This window comes from Nycticebus coucang, chromosome 1, assembly GCF_027406575.1.
Source record: "Nycticebus coucang isolate mNycCou1 chromosome 1, mNycCou1.pri, whole genome shotgun sequence".
Lineage (NCBI taxonomy): Eukaryota > Metazoa > Chordata > Mammalia > Primates > Lorisidae > Nycticebus > Nycticebus coucang.
The window spans coordinates 48,315,061-48,329,729 of NC_069780.1; the positions used below are offsets into that span (position 1 = coordinate 48,315,061).

General features: G+C 36.3%; 1 protein-coding gene across 3 annotated transcripts in view; it reads left to right on the forward strand.

The window, feature by feature from the left end:
- The window catches only part of BLTP1 (bridge-like lipid transfer protein family member 1), a 279,425-nt gene that overhangs the window by 40,582 nt on the left and 224,174 nt on the right, over nt 1-14,669 (forward strand). For all 3 annotated transcript variants that reach the window (XM_053574435.1, XM_053574509.1, XM_053574580.1), the window contains exons 7-9: nt 6,918-7,104; nt 11,716-11,797; nt 12,432-12,625. In XM_053574435.1, the coding sequence (XP_053430410.1) occupies nt 6,918-7,104; nt 11,716-11,797; nt 12,432-12,625 (463 nt within the window). The remainder of the gene's footprint in view (nt 1-6,917; nt 7,105-11,715; nt 11,798-12,431; nt 12,626-14,669) is intronic.

Sequence of the window (14,669 nt, forward strand, 5' to 3'; positions counted from 1 at the left end):
CATTTATATTCTACATTTACTAAGTTTCACATGTACCCTTGTAAGATACACCGCAGGTGTAATTCCACCAATCACCCTCCATCCTCTCCCTCTTCCCCTTCCCCCTATACTTAGGTTATAACTCAGTTATAGCTTTCATGTGAAATCCATAAATTAGTTTCATACTAGGGCTGAGTACATTGGATACTTTTTCTTCCCTTCTTGAGATACTTTACTAAGAAGAATATGTTCCAGCTCCATCCATGTAAACATGAAAGAGGTAAAGTCTCCATCTTTCTTTAAGGCTGCATAATATTCCATGGTGTACATGTACTTCAATTTATTAATCCATTCGTGGATCGATGGGCACTTGGGCTTTTTCTGTGACTTAGCAATTATGAATTGGGCTGCAATAAACATTCTGGTACAAATATCTTTGTTATGATGTGATTTTTGGTCTTCTGGGTATATACCTAGTAGAGGAATTATAGGATTGAATGGCAGATCTATTTTTAGATGTTCTCCAAACATCTTTCCAAAAGGAATGTATTAATTTGCATTCCCACCAGCAGTGTAGAAGTGTTCCCTTTTCTTCACATCCACGCCAACATCTATAGTTAATGGTGAAAGGTGTGGATCCAATTTCAGTTTTCTGCAGGTTGCCAGCCAGTTCGCCCAGCACCATTTGTTAAATAGGGAATCTTTTCCCCACTGAATGTTTTTAACTGGCTTGTCAAAGATCAAATAGTGGTAAGTAGCTGGATTCATCTCTTGGTTCTCTATTCTGTTCCAGATATCTACTTCTCTGTTTTTGTGCCAGTACCATGCTGTTTTGATCACTATCGATTTGTAGTAAAGTCTGAGGTGAGGTCTGGTAGTGTGATTCCTCCTGTTTTGTTTTTATTTCTGAGTAATGTCCTGGCTATTCGAGGTTTTTTCTGATTCCATATAAAACGAAGTATTGTTTTTTCAAGATCTTTAAAGTATGACAGTGGAGCTTTAATAGGGATTGCATTGAAATTATATATTGCTTTGGGTAGTTTGGACATTTTAACAATGTTGATTTTTCCCAGCCATGAGCATGGTATGTTTTTCCATTTGTTAATATTTTCAGCTATTTCTTTTCTTAGAGTTTCATAGTTCTCTTTATCAAGAACTTTCATGTCCTTTGTTAGATAAACTCCCAAATATTTCATCTTCTTTGGTACTACTGTGAATGGGATAGAGTCCTTAACTGTTCATGCAGCTTGACTATTGTTGGTATATATAAAGGCTACTGATTTATGAATGTTGATTTTGTAACCTGAGATGCTGCTGTATTCCTTGATCACTTCTAAGAGTTTTGTAGTAGAATCCCTAGTGTTTTCTAGATATACAATCATATCATCTGCGAAGCGTGAAAGTTTGATCTCTTCTGACCCTATATGGATACCCTTGATTGCCTATTCTTACCTAATTGCGATGGCTAAAACTTCCATTACATTATTTAAAGAGCAGTGGAGATAATGGGCAGCCTTGTCTGGTTCCTGATATGAGTGGAAGTGATTTCAATTTAACTCCATTCAATACGATATTGGCTGTGGGTTTGCTGTAGCTGGCCTCTATCAGTTTAAGAAATGTCCCTTCTATACCAATTTTCTTAAGTGTTCTGATCATGAAGGTATGCTGGATATTATCAAAAGCTTTTCTGCATCGATTGAGAGAATCATATGGTGTTTGTTTTTTAATTTGTTTATGTGCTGAATTATACTTACAGATTTACGTATATTGAACCAGCCTTGATACCCTGGTATAAAACCGACTTGGTCATGATGTATAATTTGTTTGATGTGTTGCTGGATTCTGTTTGTTAGGATCTTGTTGAATATTTTAGCATCTATATTCATCAGTGATATTGGTCTGTAATTTTCTTTTCTCGTTGGGTCTTTTCCTGGTTTGGGGATTAGGGTGATGTTTGCTTCATAGAACGTATTGGGTAGTCCTCCTTCTTTTTCTACATTTTGGAACTGGTTGAGTACTGTAGGTACTAGTTCCTCTTGAAAGGTTTGGTAGAATTCTGACGTGAAGCCTTCTCGTCCCGGGCTTTTCTTTTTAGGAAGATTTTGTATGGTTGATGCTATTTCAGAACTTGATATTGGCTTGTTCAACATTTCCACTTAATTCTGGCTAAGTCTTGGAAGGTGACGTGCTTCCAAGTATTGGTTAATTTCCTTCAGATTTTCATATTTCTGAGAATAAAGTTTCTTGTAATATTCATTTGGATATTTTCAATTTCTGAGGAGTCTGTTGTTATTTCGTCTTTGTCATTTCTGATTGATGAGATTAGAGATTTTACTCTTTTATTCCTGGTTAGGTTAGCCAAAGGTTTATCTATTTTATTGACCTTTTCAAAAAACCAACTTTTTTATTTATTCATCTGTTGTATAATTTTTTTGTTTTCAATTTCATTTAATTCTGCTCTAATTTTGGTTATTTCTTTTCTTCTACTGGGTTTGGGGTTGGAATGTTCTTTCTTTTCCAGTTGCTTGAGATGTCCCATTAAGTTGTTAACTTCCTCTCTTTCCGTTCTCTTCAGGAAGGGTTGCAGTGCTATAAATTTCCCTCTTAGAACTGCCTTTGCAGTATCCCAGATGTTCTGATAATTTGTGTTTTCATTGTCATTTTGTTTCAAAAATTTGGCAATTTCCTTCTTAGTCTCATCTCTGACCCAGCTATCATTCAGCATAAGGTTATTTAACTTCCATGTTTTTTTATAGGTATGCAGATTCCTGTTGTTACTCAGCTCAACTTTTATTCCATGGTGGTCCAAGAAGATGCAAGGAATAATTTCTGTTCCTTTAAATTTACTGAGGTTAGACTTGTGACCTAAGATGTGATTGATATTGGAGAATGTTCCATGGGCTTATGAGCAGTATGTGTATTCAGTTTTGTTGGGATGAAGTGTTCTTTAGATGTCTGCTCAATCCAAATGTTGGATGGTTAGGTTTAAATGTAAAATTTCTTTGTTCAGCTTCTTATTGGAGGATCTATCCAACATTGCCAAAGGAGTGTTGGAATCTCCGACTGTTATGTTGCTGTAGGAAATCAAGTTGCTCTTGTCTGTTAGTGTTTCTCTTATAAATTGAGGTGCTTTCTGGTTGGGTGCATAAATATTAGTAATTGAAAACTCATCATATTGAGTATTACTCTTAACAAATATGAAGTGACCATTCTTATCCTTCCTTAGTTTTTTTGGTTTAAAGCCTATTGTGTCTGTAAATAGAATTGCAACACCTGCTTTTTTCTGATTACCATTTGCCTGAAATATGGATGACCATCCTTTCACCCTGAGTCTATATTTATCTTTTAAGATAAGGTGTGAGTCTTGTATGCAGCAAATATCTGGCCTGAGTTTTTATATCCAGTCAGCTAACCTGTGCCTCTTTAGAGGACAGTTTAAGCCATTCACATTAATGGAGAATATTGATAAATCTGGTACAATTTTAGGTGTCAAGTTTTTCAAAAGTCCAGTTTACATTTTTAATCCTTTCACCACAGTGGAATTCGGAGTTTGATCAAGAGTTTCTGAGTGAGTTTACTTTTGTGGTATAGGATTTTGCTTGTCATTATGGAGGATAGGTCTGAGAATATCCTGAAGAGCTGGTTTGGTTATGGCAAATTTCTTCAACATATGAATGTCATTAAAGTATTTAATTTCTCCATCATAAATGAAACTCAGTTTAGCTGGATACAGGATCCCGGGTTGAAAGTTATTTTGCTTTAGGAGATGAAAAGTCGATGACCACCCTCTTCTGGCTTGAAAAGTTTCAGCAGGGAGATCTGCAGTCATTCTAATATTCTTCTCTTTGTAGGTAATGGATTTTTTACATCTGGCTGCTTTGAGAATTTTCTCCTTCATATTAACTTTAGTGAAGTTAATTATGATATGCCTGGGGCATGTCTTACTCGGGTTGAGTCGTGTTGGGGTTCTGAAACTGTCTTCTATCTGAATTTCAGAATCTCTTGGCATGTCTCGAAAATTCTCTTTCATAATTTCATGGAGGAGGGCCTCTGTGCCTTGTGAGGCCACTTCATCACTTTCAGGGATTCCAATGAGGCGGATATTAGCCTTCTTCGAATTATCCCAGAGCTCTCTGAGAGAATGATCTATTTTTGCTCTCCATTTCTCTTCCTCTTTGAGAGTTTGGGAGCGTTCAAAAGCTTTGTCTTCAATGTCAGAAATCCTTACTTCTGCTTGCTCCACTCTGTTACTGACAGATTCTACTGTATTTTTCAGATCTTTTAGGGCTGCAAATTCTTACTTCAGTGTGTCAAAATCATTGGTGGTTTTGTTTTAAATTCATTAAATTCTTTTTTTTTTAATTCATTAAATTCTTGATGCAACTTTTGAATTTGTCCTCAAATTTCTAATTCCGACTTTTGAAGTGCTGCTCAAATTTCTAATTCCAAATTTTCCTCCATTCCATTAATCTTGTTTGCAATCCAAATTCTGAATTCGATTTCTGACATCTCGGCCAGCTGTTTATGAGTGGGATCTTCAGTTACATCTGCCCTATCTTTCCTTGGGTGTGGTTGATCTATTCTGGTTATTTATGTTACCAGAGTTTTTCCGCTGATTCTGCCTCATGATTGTTTTATACCCTTTGATTTTTCCCCTGGAGCTTTGTCGAGGACCTGTACAGTGCTATGGCCTGAGAAACTGGGGACCTGTTTGGTGTGGTAGGGCTAAGTGGTTCTGTCTTGTTTTCAGCTGTTGTCTGACCCTAGTGAAACAATTACTCTGGGTTGGAGTCTCAGCTGTGGAGAAATACCAGCAATTAAGTCACCCCGCCCACCACAGGCAACAATTGGGAAGGAAAATCAAACCTTCCTACAACCACACAATCAGGGCACCACTTGAATAGTCTTCGGGCGATTGGCTCAGTTCAAATGGTCCAAATCAATTGTTTCAGTCTGCACCTGTCTCAGGCAGGAGAGTTTAAAAGGTCTCCAGCAAGTGGATCGCAGGGGTCTGGTGACTACTCTGATATGGCTTACTCCAGTGCTCCATGGAGTCAGGAAGACCCACCCAGCAAATAGATCAGTCTGGGAAGGTTGTTGCCTCCTTCCCCACCTTGCATCTCTGTCACACCCAGTCACTGATAGCTCCGCAAGGCTGTGACCCAGTTTCCTCTAGTGAACAGATACTCCAGGGGGTTGCACCTGCCTGAATCACAAGGAAATCTATATTATCTCAGCCAGGCCGCTGCGCTCAGCCTCTATCCAGCAGGGGGAGGAGAGGCCTGACAACCTCGGGTGCTTGATGAAGGCTGGGGTGTGTTCACTCAGTTCCAGCCACGCCACTGATCGATGTTACTGACAGAATAGAACAGAACACACTTTGCGCGAATTTGTTTCTGTCCCTGCTAAATTCCCCTGCAGAAGAGAAGTTGTTTTGAGTTCCCAGAGCCTGCGCCTCTGGCCCTGTCTTTGCTCCTGCATGCTTGTATTTGGTTAGCTGTCAGTTCTGGCTTGCTGCCTTCCTTTGTCTATTGGCTGATGATCCCCTGAGGGCCGGGTGCGTCTTAGGCTCAGTAGAGCGGTTCTCTGGGTCAGCCCTTCCCTGGGAATTTCCCAGCTCTGCGCGTGCGTTTTCTAGTCCCCGTGCTCCACCCAGGCCAGTACCACCTCAGGCAAACCCTTTTCTCACGGGGCCTGCGTTTCCATCCCAGATCTGTTCCAAGGTGGTTGCCACCTGAGATGATTCCTGGCCTCCTCTTTTTGCCCAGGGAGACAGGGGGTGTGGCTTCGGAATATCCGGGAGTGAGCCCTATTGTTGCCAAAAATGGCTGTTGCTCTGCGCCTTGGGGCACCGCCAGTCAGGTGTGGTTCCCTTTCAGCTGACTGTCTTCTCACTCCCGTGCCACAGAATCAGCACTGACCAGCTGCAGAGTAGGCCCTGTCCTCACCCCTCGAGAAATCACCCAAGAATCTGGACTTCTTGGGGACAGGCCTCCAGACCTCAGAGTGAGAGTGGAGGGGAGTTCTGGGAGCTCACAGTTGCAGGTAGAGAATATATACAGTTTTATGCCTGGGAGGAAAATGCCGTAGCGCCCTAGTAGGGGAGGTAGTTCCAGTTTTTAGAGGGTCTCTCCTGTGGAGTGTAGTGGGAGGACCTTTGAACTCTGCTCGTTTGTTTGTGGGGCATTCTGAGCCGTTCTTATGGGGGAGGGGCCTCCCATCCGCTTGGTGATGGATTTTGTACCTTTTGTTTGTATCCTTGGGGTCGCAGCTGGCCTCAGTGGGGTTGATGTGCGTTCTTCAAGTTTCTCTCTTGGTGCAGTTCTAATCCCCTAGGTTACTTGCTAAATTCTGTCCTTTAACTCTCCTTCTGGATGGGAGCCTCTGTGGAAAGCTGGCTTTAGTCAGCCATCTTCAATAATTATGTTTTTTATTTGAGTAGATTGTTTGAAGTCTACAGCTCATGAATACTTTGTAGTAGTATGTCATTTTAAATACAAATTAATGTTTATGAAAAGTTCTAGTTTCTACGGTGCAGAAGTACAAATGCTAGTGTGATATTGAAATACATCTTACTTAAATATTTTAATATGTATATTTTATAAATCACATAAAATTGTGGTTATAATAAAGTTTTACTTTTATTCTGTACATGGCACTTTACTATTCTTAGCATGAAAATCTTTAAATTTTGTCAGTATATAACTGGAATCTAGAAATTCAGTTTGTTTTTATTATGCTAAAAATGTAACAGTGACCAGCTTTTTTCTTTCTTTTGACAGTGTTTTGTATTTATTTACTATACTTATCTATATCATAGAATTTTTTTAAAATAAATCATTTAACTTATGAAACTGTGGGGAAAGTTTCAACTAAAGACTTTGACTAAAGTTCTTAAAAAGTTGACTAAAAATTTTGTTTATAATTGGTGTCTTTAGATCCAAAGGCGGAAACCAGGTTGTACATCACTGTCAATGACTTTGAATTTCACGTGTATAATCGTTCGGATCTTTATGGACGTCTTCAAGAATTGTTTGGTTTGGAGCCAACAATAATTCCACCCAAGAAAGAGGATGATAAAACACGGGAAAATGGAAGAACGAGAACCCAGTCTAAAATTGAAAGGTTTTATGTCATGTTTAAATTTTATTAATCTGTAGCATTTAAATGTTGCCTTTCTTAGATTGTCATTGAAACTATTCAACTGAATGCAGCCTGATCTGTATTTGTAAACTAATTAAAACTTTTAGTTATAGAAATCATTATATTCTTTATAAAACGTCTATATAGAAATATTGTTTTTTGTTGAGAGAGAATTCATTCTGTCACCTTGGGAAGAGTGCTGTGGTGTCATCATAGCTGATGTTAACTTCAAACTTTTGGGCTCAAGTGATCATCTTGCCTCAGTCTCCTGAGTAGCTGGGACTACAGGTCCTGATGCCTGGCTAGTTTTTTCTATTTTTAGTAGAGATGGGGTCTCATTCTTGTGCAGGCTGGTCTTGACTCCTAAGCTCGAGCATTCCACCAGCCTTGTCCTCCCAGAGTAGTAGGATTACAAGTGTGAGCCACTGCTCCCTGCCAGATATTGTATGCTAAATAAAGTACATAATTTTTTTGATTATTCAAATAATACAGAATATGTGTTCTAAAATATGTTCTATTCTACTCTCCAGTTTTTAGTCCTATTTCCCTCTATATTAGTAATTAGTTATCAATCTTGTTTGTATCCTTTTGAATGCATGTACATAAATACACACATACATAAATATATTTAAAGTGCATAAACAAATATAGGATTTTGTTTTACATGTTTCTAAACATTGTATATGGCCTCATATTTGCTCTTTATGCAGCAATATGTCTTTATGATCTTTATTTGTTTATAAATGTCTTCTTCATTTTCAAAAATATTCTATAGCAGGGTCAGGAAACTGACTTACAGGCCAAATCTAATCCACTGACTGTTTTGTAAAGAAAAGTTTTATTGACACATAGCCTCACCCATTTATTTATATATTGTTTGTGGCTGCTTTTGTATAATTGTGGCAAAGTTGAATAGTTGAGATAGAGACTGTATAGCCAACAATATGTGCTGTCTGGTCCTTTACAGCAAAAGTTTGCTGACTCCTGGTGTAGAATAAATGAGAATGAGCTGAAGACAGTTTGTTGAGATATAGTGCTGGTGGCCCAGGGTGTTGAGAAAGGAATGGAAAGGAAACTTACCAGATGAGCTTACTGATAGAAATTATCTATAGTAGTTGAGTGCAGAAAGGATAAACAAAATAGATAATAGTAAGGCTAGAGGGAAACTTGTCTGAAAGTAAGAGTTTTAGAGATTCGAGTGAATTTAGAGTGAATAAAAGATACCCAAATGAAAATATTCTGCTGTCAGTTAAAGGTGTGACGCTCTCAGGAAAAGAGAAAGAGTGATCAAAAATTTAGATGTGGAATTGGAAGTTATCTTTTTTGTAATGTCTTCATGAAATTTTAGTAATACTGGATCCACAAAAACCTGCAGTTATAGGGGATTAATAAGTCTAAAGATCTAAAGTACAGCATGAAGACTATTTATATAGTAACCCCTCCTTATTTAGGGGATGCCTAAAGTGAAAGCTATTACTAGACCCTGTATGTGCTATGTTTTTTCCTATGCAGACATACTATGCTGAAGTTTAGTTTACAAATTAGGCATAGTAAGAGATTAACAATAAGAAATAATAAAATAGGATGATATCTTGACAGTCAATTTCATAACTAAGATGGTTGGTAAAGTGACTAATGAATGGTGGTGTACACTGAGTGGATATGGTGAACAAGTGGATCATTCATGTGGTGTGAGATTTCTTCAGGATACTCAGAATATTGTGCAGTTTGAAACACTTGAATTGTTTATTCTCAAAATTTTTATTTAATATTTTTGGACTGCAGTTGATTGTGGGTAATTGGTTTCTTTCTTAAGTAAATTTATTTCAGGTTAATGTGGGGGTACAAGCTACCAGGTCAAAATGTTTCATTTTGTTAGGTTGAGTTCATCTTGTGGTTCTGTCCACACACAAAAGGTGTGCCAACCCCACTACCTGGTGCCCATAGAGTGAGGGCACCCAACCCCACCCCCTGATGATGGATTAATTGAAACTGTGAAAAGTGAGACTGAAGATAAGGGAGGACTATTGTATTACATTTAATACTGAAAGTTTGTTAAAACAGTAGATTTTAGATGCGCTTACCACCAAAACAAAAAAATAATTAACAATGGAAGGTGATAGGTTAATTTGCTTGACTGTAGTAATCATTTTATTATGTATTATCAAAACATTATGTTGTACTCTTTAAATTATTGGATAAAAAGTAAATTAATTATAAAAAAAAACTTTGTAGGAGACACAAAGGAAAATAATATGTTTTGTTTGCCACCCTAAAAATAATAATACAGTATGGCATATACCACATATATGGTTGACAGTGCAACACTGCAAGAGATAATGGGCAGATAGAAAGATAAAAGAATGACTATCACAAAAACAAAAGAAAATGTTTTGAGAAGGTAGTGATAAAGTTATGTCCTTACTGTAGAATGCAGAGAAAAACAAATCATAAAGTAATTAGATTTGACTATTAGGAGAATCTTGGAGAGTACTTTTTGTAGAGTCGTAGGGGAAGAATGCTTAAATAAAATGACTTAGGAATGAGTCAGTGCTGAGGAAATGGTGGGTCATAGATTAAATTCCCTTTCTCACTTCCCTTAGCCACATGATTTGCAAGAAAATGAAATTGAAATGTTTACACTAACAGGCGTGTCAGACCTTTTTTTTTTTCTCTGCTGCACACTAGAAGAATGAGTTGTTGGGGCTGTTGTCATTCCATTCCTAGGAATGAAAGGCAAAAAGTAAACTCTTACACTCAATTATTTTCAAAGAAATAACCAATGAGGCTTGGAGAAGCAAGCCACTTCACATGCCAAGTGGTAATAAGGAAGTGCTGCCATGAACAAAAACCTCAAGGGTCTTTTATTGAACCAAGAAAAATCTGTAAGTTCAAGACATACAGAACATACAAAGTTAATTACAGATAGAAACAAAGAAGTTATGCAATGTCATTGAATTGAAGCAATGGAAAGAAAGACAAAAGAGAGATTATAAAATAACAAAGAAACAATTACAATTGGGAGGGGCATTAAATTTTAGCTTCCCTATTCTATGTTGATAATCTGTGTCTTAACCTTTAAGAGATTTCAACCTTTGAGCCTTTCCCAGAATGTGACCCATAGATGTATATCTAAGCTGCTGAATATTCCTGACCCCCTGGCTGTGTTCCACAGGTACTATGTTCAGTGCAGGAGGTAAAGGAATCCTGACTGTTGCCAATAGATCCTCAGGAATGTCAGCCTGCACTAAACCCTAATCCACATGGGGCCACATATTAAATGTACATGCAACCTTTTTTTTCCTCTACCATACACTGGAAGAATAAGAGTTGTATAAGGCCACACATTAAATACACAAATACTAATAATAAAAAAAAAGAAGTACAGGCATATTAGACACCACAGATAAGCAAAAAATAATCACATAATCAGCATGGGGCCACAGGTTGGACACCCCTGGTTAGTGCATCAAGGAAGTGGTTTGTCCTTCATGCGTGTGCTTGTTAATGTGAAGAGTAGGCCTGATCATATTGATTGAGGGTTTGAGGCAAAGGAAGTAAGCAGAGGTTGAAGAGGATGCTGGTAGAGAACTATATTGAAGTAATGAACTATCAAGGAAAAATTAAATAATGTTGAGAAAGTGTATAATGATATATATTATGTTGTAAATCTTAGAAAATTAATAAGCCATATGTAAATTAAAAATTCATTAGATAAAATGATTTATATTTTTTCTGGAAAATTTAATAATTATTAGCTATATTAAAGAGAAAATATAAATGAAAGAAGAATCTGTAGTTAAAATACTAGAATAAGTTGGGCAGTGCCTGTGGTCAAGGAGTAGGGCGCTGGCCCCATATACCGGAGGCGGCAGGTTCAAACCCTGCCCCGGCCAAAAACTGTAAAAAAAAAAAAAAAAAAATCTAGAATAAGATTAAAATTAAAATTGTTTAGATTTTAAAAAATTATACAGTTCTACAAAGAACCTCTTGAATAAAATTTGGAATTTAAGAAATTAGGTCTTATGGCTAACATTCAAATTACTATGCCATTCAAAATGTGTTCATCATTTATTTCAATGTTTTATTTCAACATTTCTTCCTCACCCAGAAAAAATTGTTGTTTTTTAAATAGACAATGAGGACATTTATTTGTTAAGTAAATATTTAATGGGTACCTTCTTTATGCCAGGAACTAAGCTGAGATACTGGGGAATACTAGGACTATGACAACTGTTCTGTCCTGAGGTACTTAATAGACTAGTGTGGATGGGAGTAGTGGGCATAGTGGTAGATGTAATGACAGCATATCATACTTTTATGTTTTTATTATTAAAGCTTGTCATTCTAAAACCAAAATTTTGTTATTATAGCTTGTCCATCTAAAAATTGATATGGTAGAGTGCATTGCAAAAGACATTTTAAGGAATGTTAGTATTCTCTCAGATGATCATTGTTTTATTTACTGGAGTAGTCACTAGGTAATATTTGGAAAGGTATATCTGGTATTAATATGGTATATTATGAGGAAGTAAACTGTGTCCCCAGGTGTTTAATTTTTTTATTCATGTCAGTTTTATTCTTTCTTGTCAGAGTTAAAGTAAAAACAGAATCTCAAGACCCCACATCTTCATGGAGATCACTTATTCCAGTCATAAAGGTCAATGTGAGCACAGTAAGTAAATTATGTTATAATTTGGTGGGTTTGGTGGCTTATTAATGTAGAACTTTTAATATTTGTAAATATAATTTTCACGTAAGAAAAGAATTATTTTAACGTCAATACTATTTTAGGGCAGATTTATTAGACTTTAAAGTCTTTTTATTTTTATTTTTTTTGAGACAGAATCTTACTCTGTCACCCTCAGTAGAGTACCATGGTGTCACAGCTCACAGCAACCTCAAACTCCTAGGCTTAAGAGATTCTCTTGCCTCAGCCTCCCAAGTAGCTGGGACTACAGGCGCCCACCACCCAGTTATTTTTGTTGTTGTTTTTGTCATTGTTGTTTAGCTGGCCTGGGCTGGGTTCAAACCCACCAGCCCTGGTGCGTGTGGCCAACTCCCTAACCACTGAGCAACAGGCACCGAGCCCTTAAAGATTTTTTATTAAAAATTTTTTAAATTTCTGAAAGTACTTTAAATTTCTTTAAATCCTGGTCTAAATTAGCCATCAGAATGATTTAAATAACATGTAGTGCTAAAATAGAATCATTTACTTGCTGCTTGAAAATATTTGTTATTGGGTTGGTTAAGGAAAAAAGCGCAACCAAAATAGCATGGTATAATAGCTCTTTTATCTGTCCTCTTAGGGACGTTTAGCTTTTGGGAATCATTACCAACCTCAAACACTGTGTATCAACTTTGATGATGCTTTCTTAACTTATACTACTAAACCACCTTCAAGTCATCTAGACCAATTCATGCATATTGTGAAAGGAAAGCTTGAAAATGTTCGAGTCATGCTTGTTCCTAGTCCAAGATATGTTGGTCTTCAAAATGATGAGTAAGAAACTTTCATGAAAATAATAAATTCTTTATGGTTAATGTGAATGTCAGAATGTTTATCATCCTTTCCATTTCTTTGCTATAAGCTGTGCAGTCATTAGGTATATGTCTCATCTATTAAAGCAGGTAACAGTGTATATAGTTCTGTTTACAGTATAAATAAATAGATGTGCTACCCAGTGATAAACTATTTTTCTTTTTTTCTTTCTTTCTTCTTTTTTTTGTAGAGACAGAGTTTCACTTTGGTGCCCTCGGTAGAGTGCTGTGGCATCACAGCTCACAGCAACCTCTAGCTCTTGGGCTTAGGCGATTCTCTTGCCTCAGCCTCCTGAGAGCTGGGACTACAGGCACCCGCCACAATGCCTGGCTGTTTTTTTTTTGTTGCAGTTTGAACCCGCTACCCTCCGTATATCGGGCCAGTGCCCTACTGAACCACACCTGCCACCCGATAAACTATTTTTCTGTATGAGTATGTAATTTTTCAATTTTCTTTTCCTTTTACTTTGGAAATTTATTTTGAGCAATTAGGCCCTGAATGTTTGTATCTTAGGCAGTACAACACATTACTGGTGGAGTTTTGTTTCTAAAAGGCATGGAAATAGTAAATTGAATCTATTCATTATAGTATAGTGCCATGTTGAGTTAATGAAAGTTGAAAATTGAATCAAAATTAACTCTTGGAAAATTGGTAAAGTTAGGATGGTATGGTTTTAAGACCCACTTGTCATTTCAAGTCCCAAACTGTCAGCTTTCTATTTAGCTTTCCAGATTTTCTTTTTCCTCCTGAACTGTACTCCAATGTGGTGGGATGCTCACACAGCAGTAGACTGAGGCCCTGAGGGAACAGCAGATTCATACCTCACATTCAACATCAGGACATACATTCATAAGCGAGATGATCACTCTTGTGATCTTTGTCTTTTTTTCTTTGTGAAGGAGACTTTGTGGTTGAGTTTGTGTAATCTAAGTTTTCCTATGGGAGTTTTCAGTATAATGTTTCAACTTTTTATCTTTGTATGTATGTAATATGAAGCCTCATGAGGTTATGAGAAGTATGATTGTTCCTTTTTAGTTGTTCTCTTTGTTGGCTTGTTATTATTCCATTGGTTGGCTAGAAAGAGTTTTTCTTCTTGAGTACCATGGTGATTGTGGGTCTACTGGCCTCACTCTTTAAGCTTATGGACTTGGGTAGGCATCTTCTGGAATGTGGACTGTGCACATAATTCTTTATTTATGAGTAAAGGTATGATGCTGAATAAGGAATTTTTTGAAAATTATTGGAGAATATGAAAAAGTATCTTGCTATTAATACTTTGTATAAAAATATTTAAAATTATTATTTTTCATTTTTCAAATGTAAGTGTGGAAGATTAAATGAGATTAAATGTTAATCTTTATCGTTTAACACATAATTTAAAAAGCTACCGAGTTTGTGTATTTAATGTTTTAGAAGTTAATTTTGATGTGGAAGAAGATACTGTGGTGTATAACAGAGAAAAGTTATCAAAGTAAATAAAGATCAGTAGCTATGGGAAATTAATTGATGGCAGAAAAATCATTCATTTCAGAGTTAGAGTTCAAGATGTTTGCTTTAAATTTGTTTCAAGATGATTAACTAAATATTCTTCCAAATAGTAGGCTATAAAGTCAAGATAAAAAATGACAGCATTTTTTCTTATTTAATGTTTATGAATGACTGTATTTTATTATACAGATAAGAAAGTGGTATTTATTATTTAGTTTTTAAGTGTTATTTATATAAAATGGGTGAATTTTAATTGCAGTTTTGTTGTAAATGCAGAATATGATTATTCTATGCCAGTGATTATTGTTATATTATACTTAAACATTGTTTTAAATTGATTTCTCTCATTTAGAACTGAAAATGAAAAATATAAAACCCAATTTTTTTCTTCTTGAATTAATTTAATGATCAGTTTTCAGTATAATTTTATTAATTTGTTAGGATGATTGGTTATGTGAAAGATGTTTTTCCCTTTTCAAGATGCTGTTTATGACTTGCTTTCTTTAGTTTTATTTTT